The sequence below is a fragment of the Helianthus annuus genome, chromosome 5 (assembly GCF_002127325.2).
Source record: "Helianthus annuus cultivar XRQ/B chromosome 5, HanXRQr2.0-SUNRISE, whole genome shotgun sequence".
In the NCBI taxonomy this organism is placed as follows: Eukaryota; Viridiplantae; Streptophyta; class Magnoliopsida; order Asterales; family Asteraceae; genus Helianthus; species Helianthus annuus.
The window spans coordinates 116219126-116234913 of NC_035437.2; the positions used below are offsets into that span (position 1 = coordinate 116219126).

Sequence of the window (15788 nt, forward strand, 5' to 3'; positions counted from 1 at the left end):
AAAAAACTAACCTCATCTCTAAGTTCCGTCAATAAAGATTAAAGAGTAAGACTACCACATCTCTAAAAATGTAATAACCTTTGTTTTGATTAATTAAATAAGAAAATCCTTAAATATTGAGTTGGTCCGACATTAATTTCCTGTACTGCGCAGGTTGACTTGATAATGTTTGGCCTTACTCGGTTTCTCGGACATGACATTAATTTTCTTACAACAATAAACCAACAGAAAATCATGAACATATTTAGGGCAAAATGCCGAGATAGTCCCTAAATTTATGACTTTTGTCACTTCCGTCCGTAACTAAAACTTTTTTATCTCGGTCCTTAAAGTTTCATTTTTGTTTTCATGTTGATCAAAATCATTAACTCGGTTAAAATGTATTGTTAAGTCAAAGATGATTTTAAGAATTTACTCATTTATTCTTTTATTTTTTTTAATTTTCTTTTTTATCTTTAAATAAAAAACAAAAAATAATTATATTATAAATATGATATATACACATACATACTTATTTTTTTTAATTTTCTTTTTTACTTTTAAAATAAAATAATAAATTAATCATAATATAAATACACATACACACAAATTTATAATTTTTATATATACACACATTGACGAATCTTTATTGGTGTCATAGGGTAGCCCGACCCCTACCGATTTTTCGATTGTAGTGATAATTTTACCAAAATTTTCTGATTTTTTTTGTAGCGTAAAATATTGAATTTTTTAAGAGTTCGACTCCAACCAATTTGGATTTGAGAATCCGACCCCCACTGAGTTTTCGTTCAAACTCCGTCAGCGTATACAAACACCATACACAATTTTTCTCTTCCATCCTTCTCTCTTCTATGATACAATTTTACATGTTATAACAAATCTTTTCTATCACAATGTATAATGAAAACATAAATGTTGGGTTTATTTGACTAATTCGCTTAGTTATGCACATACAATATAACTTAACCATGCCTTCATTCAACTGTGTTTCGTAAAAACCACAAAATTCAAACTAATAATATGATAATCAACCAACATAACTAACACTAAAATTCTAAAAACACAATCATCAAACAAATTCAAACCCTAGATGTGATCATAGCTCTAAGAGTGTTCTTCATCACCACAGTGAACTCCGTTTTCTCACTAAAATCCACCTTGCTGTTCTGCGGCCACGACGTCCATTCGAACTCCTGAACCATCCGACCGATCATCAAACTCACATGCAACGTCGCCATCCCCAAACCCGGGCAGATCCTTCGTCCCACCCCAAATGGAATCATCTTTAACTCCGTCGCCCCGGTTATATCCGCGCTCTCACCCCCCGTAAGAAACCTATCCGGGTCGAATCTATCCGGATTGGTCCAAAGTTTCGGATCCTCACTGATCCCGGGTATATATATCTCCACATTAGCCCCCTTCGGTATATCGTAGCCTGCAAGTTTTGCAGGCTCCGTAACCGAATGTGTGAGAGAAAAATAAGTTGGAGGGTGTTTTCGTAATAATTCCTTTACCACCGCATTCAGATAGGGCATGTTTTCGATGTCCTTTTCATTAATTTTTCTCTCTCCTACCACGGATTTTATCTCCTCGTAAATCCGTGACTGAATGGACGGTGCCTCGATAAATCGAGCCACCGCCCATTCAACTGCGGTAGCAGTGGTATCCGTACCACCATTAAGAAACTCCGAACACAACGTCACAATCTCCGGATTTGACGGTGGATCGTTCCGTCCTTCCACCGTCAAATCAAACAGCGTATCAAGATACGCAAACTCCGCCGCCGTGGGATCGGATCCCAGACTTCCGATTGCCGCCCGCCTCCGCTCGATAAATGGAACCAACATCGCAATCTGCTGCTCCCTCACCTCCATCGCTCGCTTTCGCTTCTTCGAACAAAGCGGCCTTAACAAAGGCAAATAATCATCCAACCGCGGATCAAGCGTCAACAACACCAATTTCATCATTTCATCTATTTGTTCAATTGTTTTCTCATCCATCTCCACACCAAAACACATCGAAACAAGGATACAAAACACCGCAAACCGCGCGTTTTTCAGCACCCAAACCGCACCACCATTCGCCTCCGCCTCAGCCTTCAACCGGTCCACAAGCTTATCCATAGCTACACCTCTAACCTCTCTAAACGTACGTAACTTACTCGCACTCAACGCATTCTGCACCATATTCCTCCTCAACGACCTCCAAACCGGCCCGTACAAAGCCGCGTTGACAGTAAACTTATTACAACTGAACACGGCCCGTGTCGGGTTCTCAGCGGGCCTAGTAGCGAAAACCTGACCGTTTTCAATCAAGGCTTCATGGACAACATCAGCCCGAGATATAATAATCATTGTTCGGGTACCCATCTTGAGAGTGATGATCGGGCCGTATTTGGGAACCAATTCTCGGACATATTGGAAGAATGGTTTGCCCGAACCGGCGACTTGGAGTAGGTTGCCGACGATGGGCCAGCCGGGGGGTCCGGGGGGGAGGTTGAGGCGGCGTTTGGGGCGGATGAGGGTGAGGATGATGGTGAAGAAGATGGTTGAGAAGATGACTAGTGTGTGAGAAAACTCCATTGGTGAGTGTGTGTTGAATGGGTTGGGTGAGGAGGGCGGTTGTATAAGAAGGGGTGGATGGATGGATGGAGAGTGCATGAATTTACAGGTGAGTGGTGTAATTTAAGACAAGGTGTTGGAAAACCTAACAACTACATATAAATCTAGTGGCGCTTGTGATTAATGTTTGACTTACATTAGTGGTTTTTTGTTTTTTTTTTTCTTATAAGTTTAAAATTGTTTTGTTATTAGTTGGAGAAGTAATGATATGGTGTTATAAGTTTGACTTGTAGTAATGTTTTTTTATAGGTTTTAGATTATTTTGTTGTATAGTACTTTTAGATTTAGATTTTTGAATTATAAGTTTTTGTATAGTAATTTGAATAAATTTTAGTTTTCAAAATTAATATTTAAGGCGATGTTTAATTTGTAGTAGTTTAAAAAAATGTGATACGAGAAATCTCTTGGGTCCTATTAGAGCTAGAGGTTTAACCAAAAAAAATTGCAAAAATGAATTACATTATTTTTTGCTATCTTTCAACGGTTGTATTTATGTTATGGTGCGTAATAGAGCTAGTGGAGGTGGCGGCGGCCCTGACGGAGGTGGTAGTGAAAGCGGTGGTGGATTGTTAGGGAAGGAGGCGAACGAGTGGTGGTGATGGTGGCGACCGAGTGGTGGTGGTGGCATGAAGTTGATGGCGTTGATGAAGGTGGTGACGGTTATGGTGGTGTCTCTGACACATGATGGGTTTTGGTAAAGCATGTATACGTTTCCTTCAATTTTGGCCCATGGGTTATTTTTGACAAGTGTAGTTTTTTCTATAAATCAAGTATGGATGAAGTGTTAGTGTTCTTATCGTAATATTCTTTAAAACACTCATGTTGTATTTTTTTTTTTAAGTGGTGACACTCATGTTATATTTTTTAAAGTGGTTATAGCTATCAAGATTGGGAGAACCTATAAGGGGATAGGGGTGCCCATCACTTATCACTCATCACTCACTCACAACTTCTAATTAAGTTTCGTCATGTCATCAAGCATTATTCTATTACTGGTGATGGATTTTAGTAGAAATACCTATCACTTGTGATGAAATTCCATCACTCACAACTTTTTTTTGTTTTGTTTTTAAATTATAAATTAACAATAAAACAATAAAATTATAAATTATAAATTTCATTTAAATTAAAACAATATTTCTAGAACATACATAAAAATAAAACACACATAAAGAAACTCTACTCCTTGTCCGAATCAGGAAATTCCAAACCTAAAGAACCTACAGTTCAATTAAATCGTATCTCAACCGAAAGTGAATTTCTTCGTCACGCAAGTCTTGTTGGACATTTTCGAGAACGGAAACTTGTGTAGGAGGATCCGGCACCCAATCTGGAGATATTGCACGTCCGTCTTCTTTGATTAGCATATTGTGCAATATGATACATGCATATACTATGTTATATATTGATTTTTTATTCATCGCACGAACCGGTCGGTTTAGTATGCCCCATCTACCCTTTAAAACACCAAAAGCCCTCTCAACATCCTTTCTTGTCGATTCTTGCAAACTTTTGCACACATTTTCTTTAGCCTCGACAGGAAATGAAGGAGCTTTCACAAAAACAGACCATGATGGGTAGATACCATCCACAAGAAGAAAGCCCCGTATGTAATATCTTCCTTTAACATAGAAGGGTGCGATACCATCCGTAACGGTTTGAAACAACAGCGACGTCTGCAAAACATTGATGTCGTTATACACCGACTCGAAAAATTCAACCGTCTCATTGTCGGTAGACGACTGGCTATCGCTATCGCCGTCCATCGGAAACGTCGAAGATGTAGGAAAATCCATTTGTGAAATATGTAGAATGTGTGATATATGTTTGTGTTTTGGTGTGGGTGAAATGGTATAAAAGTGTGAAATATGTATAGATTATTTAAGGGTTCTTTTTTTTATTAAGCAACGGTAAAAAAACGGTCAACACACATAAACGGTCGAAATTTGAAAGTTTAACGCGTCAAAAATTTCACGCGTTGTAATGTTGATGCGTGATAATATGGGGTGACGGCGGTGTTTTTTTTTTCACGCGTTAGCGGGGCCGAACACGGGGCGCCCCGACCCCCTAATGGTAGTCTCTATCTTTACTAGAGAGAATAAGTTGGCGATACATACCAAACAAGGGAGATGTTGTAAAGGTGATATTTACTTCAATTAAAGAGCAAACAAGGGAGATTTGTAAAGATGCTTACTAAAAAAGAAGCTATTGGTGATCACTAACAAACTTAGTAAAAATACTAATGAATGGATGTAAGTTGAGTTTTAAATTATTATGGTCTTATGTTGATATCTCTTATACTTTAAACTATTTATATAAGTTTTTCCTAAGAAATATGTACTTAGCAACAAACAATTTAAATAAGTGGTTATTCTATAAAAAATTGTATATCCATCTGTATCCATTCTCCAAGAGGTATCATCTCTAGTAAAGATAAAGACCACCATTATAAGTTTTTCCTAAGAAACACTTTTAAGAGTGAGTGTTGTGTAGTGTCCGTGATATATTGTAAAACACATACTTTTATAGTTTTATTTTGTATAGTTTGTATAAATTTGTATTAAGTTGAGTCATTTTTATTAGGTATTAGTGTACATTTTATTATTTTATATAATTACATGTTCCGGTTTGAAAAAGGAATAAAAGTCGAGTTAAAACGATAACTAAACGAGCACACGGGAGCTAAAATGAAAGTAGAGGGTGTAACAACCCGCACCTTCGTGCGTTGTTACTACTCGACACACTCGTTACGCCTAACACCGGAGATTCGGATCATAACGTAATCATACCAATTTTATCGCTAAATCGAAGTATAATCGAATAACTACGCATATTCTATCGCTATTACAAACCTATTTTGCATAACACTCACGATGATGTCGAATATGGGCCTAAACTACCCTTCTCGATGAGCGTGAGGTGTCAAAATGTGAGTAATCAACGCTAACGAGGGTTATCGGGTGAGTACTATGACTCTAACCGTCATGACGATGATGGCAATATGAGTAAGTGGTGCCCCGATAATCATTGTGGCACATCACATCGAAGAACGCACTCGAAGGCACGCGTAACTCGATCACCGCACTGAGAATTGGATACATAAATACGTATATACGGCCCTTTTGTGATTAATTATAATAAATAAATTAATAATTATATAAATATATAAAAATATGGCTTAAACCGTCGAAATCGCACCAAAAACGGGATCAAAAGGCTTCCGAACGGATCAATTCGATCAGACTAGTCCAATTGGTCAGACCGGCCCAATCAGATAGGCCAGTCCGATCGGATGGACCAGCCGATCGACTGGGCCAGCCGATCGACTGGGCCAGCCGATCGACTGGGCCAGCCGATCGACTGGGCCAGCCGATCCAGTCACTGTTTTGCCTTCCTTTCCCCTTCCTTGCCTATAAATACCCCTCCATTCACTCCCAAACACTTGTGTTGCTGCTCCTAACCGACCAAGACGCTCCAGCCCTCAAATCTCTCGATTTCTTCCGATTCTTGTAAGTTTTCAACCCGAATCTTGTACTTTCTTGATCCAAATGCGATCCTTCATCTTTCTACCTTTCAAATCTCAATTTTTAACCGTGAAATCAACGGATTTGGGGTGTTCTAAGGTGATGTCACCACAAAGTTCTTCAAAGGTGATGTCATCCCATGAAGAACAACTCAGATTCGGATGATTTACGTACGATTCTTCACGAATCTCAACCAAATCAATGTTTTTCTAATCAAAGGGCCACGGATTTGGGGTGTTCGGATAGATTTCATCACAAAGTTCTTATGAACTTCAAGTGTTGACCTCATATCATCAAGAACAACTCAGATCCAGGGCATTTCCTAAGTAAAATCAAGGTTTTTACATCAGATCTAGTGATAAAATGATCGATTTCGAGTTAAACACGGAAAAACCGACAAAAACGACCAGTTCCGACGAACGGGGTGATTCCCGGCCGATGAAACAGGTTGGAATTGACGGGATTTCAGTTGCTTAACACCTCGTCGTAACGACTCGACCCAAAACGCCGAAAAACGCTCGAAAAATCATCGAAAACAGCCGAACAGGATGGCCAATCGAGTGGCCCAATCGATCGAACAGCTAGTCGATCGAGCAGCTAGTCGATCGAGCAGCTAGTCGATCGAACAGCTAGTCGATCGAGCAGCTAGTCGATCGAACAGCTAGTCGATCGAACAGCTAGTCGATCGAACAGCCATTCGATCGATCAGGCTGTCCGATCGATCAGGACCAAGTCCAACCGATCGACCAGGCCCACTCGATCGAGTGGCCTGTTCGACTGGGCCAGCCCAATTTCACCATTTTGTCCAATTTTAACCCAATTTCGCCCGATTTCACGCGAATCGATACCGTTTAACGCATAGTAACCTATCACTCACGTAAATTATCTGAAATCAGGATATTCTCCGGCACCGGTTCCGCTAACCTAATCGAATACGCGCTGTGAGTATACTTGACCCCTTTTATCGAATTTTGGGTGTAACATACGTTCCATAAAAACCAAACTTATCAAACGAACGATTTAATTGGACTATTTATCACTTGCGAATAACTGTTTGCATAGATATACGTGATGCTAGTTGCATGTATGCTAGGACTTATACTCGTGACGTCCCACCAAGACTAGTATAGTACTATTTCGCCCGACGGGGTCTAGTTATGCCATCAAGAGTCGAGCATCGAGGACTTAGCTGGTAGTATCAGTTTTGTGAGTATATATATGTCGTGTATTACGTTTATGCATGTGGAAATTCGCAGCACTTTTAATCTATCATACTATACATATCAAACCTGTATACTCGCCAATACTTTTGTATTGACAAAGTTTTAACGTATGTTGCAGGTTTAGCCGAAGTTTACATCAAATCAAGCTAGGAAGTCTAGAAACTCATCTAAATTATAGGTTGTCGGATTTGAATTGTTCGAGAGGACAAGAAATCTGTGATAACTTATGTGATTGTATTGTTTGTTAGTATGGGATGACAAATGTAATAAATATTATCGCAATATAGTTGTTATGGATTCTCTTGAGCAATCTGATTCGCCTAGTGCCGCGCCCCGATGATTCCGCCATCGGTTGGGGTGTGACAGATTGGTATCAGAGCCATAACTATAGGGAATTAGGCAAAGTTTGAGACTTGACCTAGTCCGGGTCGATGTCTTAGAAAAATTGACCTAGTCTATAGTCTAAGTACCTACAGGCCGACTCTTACGAACTCGTTAGGGTTTGTTTGGGCCAACTTGCTACCCTCGATCGAATTTGTTGAAAAGTTACAACTATTGTGTGAACACCGCATACTACAGCTTCACACAAAGAGCCTTTCCTAAGGCTAGAAGGTTACTTAGCCTTTCCTAAGGCTGACACAATACACATGTTTTCAAAACTACTCGCATAACAAAACCGAGTGATCTAGTCGAGACCAGGTGTGAAAACCAATAACTCTCGATAGGATCACTCACTCAGCGTATTTTTCTAGCACGAGAACTCTTTGTTGAGCTAGGAGTGACATCCACATCTCGACAAAAGGTCTCCATTTCGAAATTCTGGTGGAACTCTCGGATTTATTCGATGAGCACAACCACAAATGGGAACGAAGTTGTTAAGCCAGGGGTGAAACCCATACCTTAATCAACTGTTCCACTCCATAAAATGGTTTACAAAAGCTCTCACCAAGGTCACGACCATAACAACGACTCAGGCTACGCGAAGACTAGAGAGACGAATGTCAGGAGCTGCATCCCAGTGGAAGCATGAGTCCCCTAGGTCAACGCGTATGCCCGAACTTGTTGGGTATAGTCGGGTTACTTGGGTAGTCAACGCCTAAACACCCAAGGCATTCTATCTAAGCTGTTACGTTTATGGTATCGATTACGTTTAGGTGTTTTCGAATTTAAACTTTACGATTTATCGATTTCTCGATTTATCGGATTTACGATCCTAGATTTACAAAGCGCACAACTTGCACAGCCATCGCAATCTAAAACAAAGACCGAATGATCGCAACGAAACAAACGCCTAAGTACTCGAATTCGCTTACGCTATTCCCCTTACCGCGTCCTCGCGAATTCTGAATCAATATCTATGTGTAACCTACAGCTATACCTATACGTACTATATACAAAACGAATCAATTATGTGAGAGTTTAGGAACCTAGAATTTTCCTATGTGGCTCCTATGTGTTTAATTAAATTCTATACCGAGTTTTGATCGAATCAAATCGCATCAAAAGTTCAGAAATCATTATGATCGAATCTCATTCCGAATCCTTCTGTCTAGATGCCTTCCAACAACTCGATCTCGAGACGAGTAGCTAGGAGAAGAGCCCAACGACGCGCCGATAAGAGGATTGCCTCGATTGTGACCAAAGAAGTGGTCGAGCTCATTCCTCAAATTGTCGCGCAAGTGCACTCTCAGAGCCACTCTCGAGCCCCGGAAGACGTCAAGACGGAATCTGCATTCCTCTACAAACACTTCAAAGCCTGTGATCCGATGCCTTTCACAGGTGAAGGAGATGTTTCTCAATTACTCCAATGGTTCGATGCCATCGAGGTTACCCTTCGTCAGAATGGGTGCCCCGAGGACCTTCAAACTACTTGCGCCACCGGAGTATTTCAATCACGAGCACTCGATTGGTGGACCGCCGAACGCAACAAACGTGGGAATCTCCGCAGCTTACGCCCTCTCATGGGGTGGGCTGAAGGAACTCATGAAGGAAGAATATTGTCCCCCTCACGAAGTCCAGAAGTTAGAGAACGAATTTTGGGAAATCAAGCAAACCGAAGGTGACAATGCGAGCTATACAGCAAGGTTCAACAGCTTAGCATAATCTGCCCAAGTCAAGTCGACACTCCAAAGAAAGCTATCGCGAAGTATATTCGTGGCTTACCAGAGTGTGTGGGTGATTTTGTCGAAGCTGCAAAACCTACTACCATCGAAGAAGCCTACCGTCTAGCCGCAGAGCTCAACAGCAAACGAGTCGTGGACGGATCCTTCTCCAAGAAGCCTGTCACACGAGCTCATCAAGCAATCATCATCAACTCATCCGACGATTCCTTTGGAGAATCGGTCGATGGTTCATCTGACCGCGCCTCGGAGGATTCTTCCAAGAATCGCTCCGACAATGCCTCCGTTAAATCGTCAGGCGAATCCGAAGACGACACTGCATCAACTCAAGAAGCCCAACCGAGCCGCAAACGAAGGACCGTGAGCCCAGACTCTTCAACAACTGGACTGCCGCAACCCGAACCTCTCCGATCAGTCCCAGTTCAGTCACAACGCGCTTACAATGGATCTCATTCCCTGTGTTTCACATGCACGTATCATCATCCGCTAGAAGCAAAATGTCGCTATTGCGCAAATTGCAACTGGTATGGGCATTATACGTCGCAGTGCCATACAGGACCGTAACCTGGAAGGAAGTCATCAGCAACCGCCGTCTCCGCAAGTATCCACAACAACGTTATTTTGATCCTAATGTTGTTGTAATAATCCGACTTATCGCTATCATTTCTGGAACTTATTTCATATATCATCGTGTGTGGATTCTATTTCTCTTACAATCGAGCACTATCTAGACGCTAGCACTATGTACTATATTATGTATTTTATCCCTATAACACTCTTAGAACGAGGTACGGTATACGTGCAAGGGACAACTAATCACGGGTGCACACGGGATTATCTTGGTCAGTGCACGGAGATCGTAGTGAAGTTCTAATGGTGCCATAACGTTTAAAAGCACGGTCAAGGCCGTGTCAACAAAGTGTGACACCAAAGCACGGGGCATAAGTAGTAGGGGTGACGCGGGGGTACGCTTTACCATACTACCGAAACTTCGTGAAGAAAGTGCCATGTGGAGTTGGACGTTATTAGACCTATTATACTATTATGGTTAATTTGACACTCTACCATCAATCACAAGGCGTAACAAAACTAAACCGCATCACTGCGAGGCTTCTCGTAAGTCCGCGTACACAAATTGCCACATCGATGAACTTAGGTAAGTTCACCCCGAAGAGCAATTGGAGCAACGCGAGACTGGTCGTAAAGTCTAGAACGCAACTTAATCGCAGTTTTGCCGGATCAATCTCGCAATCAAATCATTCGATAAGTGGCTCGAAATCGCAATCGCATCATGTGTTTGTCTAGAAATCTCTAACGCTAGTTGTTGTCAATTGTGTGAACTTCTATCAGCTGGTGTGGATCGTCTATTGTGGATTCGCTAGACGAGTATCGAGAATCACTCGCCGCCTTCCACTCTTAACGCGCCTCGCACCTAATCCACCAACTCGATACTCTTATCATGGTTCGCTATTACTTATCAATGCACGCATTCTACGTGTCATGTTAGCGCACAAGACCTCGCTTCACGAGACGAAACTAACAAGGTTGAAACATGGTGATGTTTTGACCATATTAGTTGACTTTGTGGAAAAAGGCCGTGTGGGCTAGCCTTAGTACTATTCGTGGTGTAATCAGTTCAATCAATCGTCTATCACTCGCAACGCAACAATCGTCGCTTATCAATCTGTTGAAATCTATTGTCTATCGATGTTCGAATGTTACTTGGAAGTCATCGCAGGTGGTGTAATGTTAGGGTGCATGACATTGCTTCACAAGATAAAACCAATATGGAAACATGGTGTTTGTCATATTAGCAAGTCTTGTGGAAACGTGCCATGCGAACTTCGTGTGGAATCAAATCGAAATCTCATTTACCCGAATCAAAATCGTGTCATTCGTTGCCCAACCAAGCATACCATATCAGCGTTGTGCGACCGGACTACTCGCACCCGCTGCCTACGCTTGGTTTGCATCCAACTTATTTCTATTCAAAACTCGGTCTAGCACCTCATCGCTAGGATCAAGGGAATCGAAATTCTATCTGTGTCTTATCGGCACGCATGACACTGCCTCATGAAACAGAGTTAATATGGGTAAAGCATGGTGGATACGCCGCTGGTACTTCCTATATATAAGTGTTTTAACCATATTAACGAACTTTTGTGGGAAGGTGCCACGTGGGGCCCGATGTAAATTATTTTTCCATAATAATAAGGAAAACCTATTTTTATAAAATTTTTATTAAAACCGTTGGACAAGTGAAATTCCTTACGACATGGAGAAAACATTGAATCAGTTTGGCTCCGTGCCCAATGGAAATTTCATAAGTCCAGTTCTTTTCCCTAAAAACCTTTGCAAGGACCAATAGGAATCTTTCCGAGAACGAGGGTTCGACAAACGAGTTCAGCTCGAACCCACGTTGTAGAAAAGTTTTCTTAAAACTTATTTTGCCACCTAATTCTTTTAAAATATCAAACTCAAAACCTGTTATCAAAACCCTCCCTATAGCGCTGGTGTGGACATCGGAACGGACAACACCGCGCCATGAGGAGATTTCTCTTAATTAAATTCGAAGATTTATCGAATATTGGTAAGATTAAAACGCTATGGAATTGCTTTTGTATGTGTGTTATCACTTCTAAGTAACCGAATCATATATTTTCCTCTGTCCTCGCTCGTTGAATCGTAATCGATCGCTCGTTATCTAGACGCTAATAATCTCTACTCTCAATCGCATCAACCCTTACGACCCTACTATTGGATTAATTTCGGGACGAAATTTTCTAAAGGAGGGGATACTGTAACAACCCGCACCTTCGTGCGTTGTTACTACTCGACACACTCGTTACGCCTAACACCGGAGATTCGGATCATAACGTAATCATACCAATTTTATCGCTAAATCGAAGTATAATCGAATAACTACGCATATTCTATCGCTATTACAAACCTATTTTGCATAACACTCACGATGATGTCGAATATGGGCCTAAACTACCCTTCTCGATGAGCGTGAGATGTCAAAATGTGAGTAATCAACGCTAACGAGGGTTATCGGGTGAGTACTATGACTCTAACCGTCATGACGATGATGGCAATATGAGTAAGTGGTGCCCTGATAATCATTGTGGCACATCACATCGAAGAACGCACTCGAAGGCACGCGTAACTCGATCACCGCACTGAGAATTGGATACATAAATACGTATATACGGCCCTTTTGTGATTAATTATAATAAATAAATTAATAATTATATAAATATATAAAAATATGGCTTAAACCGTCGAAATCGCACCAAAAACGGGATCAAAAGGCTTCCGAACGGATCAATTCGATCAGACTAGTCCAATTGGTCAGACCGGCCCAATCAGATAGGCCAGTCCGATCGGATGGACCAGCCGATCGACTGGGCCAGCCGATCGACTGGGCCAACCGATCGACTGGGCCAGCCGATCGACTGGGCCAACCGATCGACTGGGCCAGCCGATCGACTGGGCCAGCCGATCGACTGGGCCAGCCGATCGACTGGGCCAGCCGATCGACTGGGCCAGCCGATCCAGTCACTGTTTTGCCTTCCTTTCCCCTTCCTTGCCTATAAATACCCCTCCATTCACTCCCAAACACTTGTGTTGCTGCTCCTAACCGACCAAGACGCTCCAGCCCTCAAATCTCTCGATTTCTTCCGATTCTTGTAAGTTTTCAACCCGAATCTTGTACTTTCTTGATCCAAATGCGATCCTTCATCTTTCTACCTTTCAAATCTCAATTTTTAACCGTGAAATCAACGGATTTGGGGTGTTCTAAGGTGATGTCACCACAAAGTTCTTCAAAGGTGATGTCATCCCATGAAGAACAACTCAGATTCGGATGATTTACGTACGATTCTTCACGAATCTCAACCAAATCAATGTTTTTCTAATCAAAGGGCCACGGATTTGGGGTGTTCGGATAGATTTCATCACAAAGTTCTTATGAACTTCAAGTGTTGACCTCATATCATCAAGAACAACTCAGATCCAGGGCATTTCCTAAGTAAAATCAAGGTTTTTACATCAGATCTAGTGATAAAATGATCGATTTCGAGTTAAACACGGAAAAACCGACAAAAACGACCAGTTCCGACGAACGGGGTGATTCCCGGCCGATGAAACAGGTTGGAATTGACGGGATTTCAGTTGCTTAACACCTCGTCGTAACGACTCGACCCAAAACGCCGAAAAACGCTCGAAAAATCATCGAAAACAGCCGAACAGGATGGCCAATCGAGTGGCCCAATCGATCGAACAGCTAGTCGATCGAGCAGCTAGTCGATCGAGCAGCTAGTCGATCGAACAGCTAGTCGATCGAGCAGCTAGTCGATCGAACAGCTAGTCGATCGAACAGCTAGTCGATCGAACAGCCATTCGATCGATCAGGCTGTCCGATCGATCAGGACCAAGTCCAACCGATCGACCAGGCCCACTCGATCGAGTGGCCTGTTCGACTGGGCCAGCCCAATTTCACCATTTTGTCCAATTTTAACCCAATTTCGCCCGATTTCACGCGAATCGATACCGTTTAACGCATAGTAACCTATCACTCACGTAAATTATCTGAAATCAGGATATTCTCCGGCACCGGTTCCGCTAACCTAATCGAATACGCGCTGTGAGTATACTTGACCCCTTTTATCGAATTTTGGGTGTAACATACGTTCCATAAAAACCAAACTTATCAAACGAACGATTTAATTGGACTATTTATCACTTGCGAATAACTGTTTGCATAGATATACGTGATGCTAGTTGCATGTATGCTAGGACTTATACTCGTGACGTCCCACCAAGACTAGTATAGTACTATTTCGCCCGACGGGGTCTAGTTATGCCATCAAGAGTCGAGCATCGAGGACTTAGCTGGTAGTATCAGTTTTGTGAGTATATATGTCGTGTATTACGTTTATGCATGTGGAAATTCGCAGCACTTTTAATCTATCATACTATACATATCAAACCTGTATACTCGCCAATACTTTTGTATTGACAAAGTTTTAACGTATGTTGCAGGTTTAGCCGAAGTTTACATCAAATCAAGCTAGGAAGTCTAGAAACTCATCTAAATTATAGGTTGTCGGATTTGAATTGTTCGAGAGGACAAGAAATCTGTGATAACTTATGTGATTGTATTGTTTGTTAGTATGGGATGACAAATGTAATAAATATTATCGCAATATAGTTGTTATGGATTCTCTTGAGCAATCTGATTCGCCTAGTGCCGCGCCCCGATGATTCCGCCATCGGTTGGGGTGTGACAGAGGGACTGAAATTGTAATTTGTTGAAACATGTTAAAACATACACGGCAACGACGAAAGCAGGTGGTCACGTTTCGCTATAGTTTAATTAATGCTGAAGATTAGGGGTGCTAAACGGGTCGTGTTCGCGGGTTGGCGGGTTCAACCCGACCCGAACCCGAAAATTTTACACAAACCCGAACCCGACCCGAACCCGAAAATCGTATCATACATAAGAACCCGAACACGACCCGAAGTTTCGTGGGTTGACCCGAACACGACCCATTCAACCCGAATTTTTTTATTTTTATTCGGAAATTAATATATTAAAATTAAAATTTACTTAAAAAACACAATCATATTTAAATTATAAAATCTATGTTAATTTCTCTTTTTAAGTTATAATCATTGCATAAAATACGCACCCCATTTAATTTATGATATAAAATATATTGTAAAAAAATATAATATAGTATGAATGTGTTAAACGGGTCAACCCGCCAAACCGACCAGGTTGACCCGAACCCGACCTGTTAACCTAAACGGGTTCGCGGGTTCAACCTGAAACTGACCCGAACCCGTTTAGACTAAACCTAAACCCGCGAATTTCGTGTTAGGTTCGTGTCGGGTTTTCGAGTCGTGTCAGAAATTCACGCCCCTACTGAAGATTACCTAAATGCCCCTAAAAATTTGATATAATTACCACATGCCATAGCTGTGGTAAAGAAAAATACCACATGCCATAGCTGCCTTTATTTTTTGTTTTGGGCCGATGGAAGTTATGAAGGCAGCCCAGCCCATAACATGTGGAAGTTGTAGTGGAATTATATGATAGAGTAAATTGTCATTTTAGTCCCTGAGTTTTGTCCAAATTTGCCATTTTGATCCAAATAGTTTTTTTTTTGCATCTGAGTCCTTGACTTTTACATTTTGTTGCCATTTTGATCACTTTGCCTAACTCCATCCAAAACCCAGTTACTCTTTTCAATTTAAACCTTTTCAGTTGCCATTTTGATCCAATTCTTAAAA

The 15788-nt window shown here is 41.4% G+C and overlaps 1 protein-coding gene across 1 annotated transcript; it reads right to left on the reverse strand.

Moving 5' to 3' along the window:
* Positions 1-958: 958 nt before the first annotated feature.
* Positions 959-2691, reverse strand: LOC110941059 (cytochrome P450 77A2). Its single transcript, XM_022182664.2, has one exon. It carries the CDS (start codon positions 2658-2660, stop codon positions 1080-1082), a length of 1581 nt encoding a protein of 526 aa, XP_022038356.1. The 5' UTR covers positions 2661-2691; the 3' UTR covers positions 959-1079.
* Between the last annotated feature and the right edge of the window lie 13097 nt (positions 2692-15788).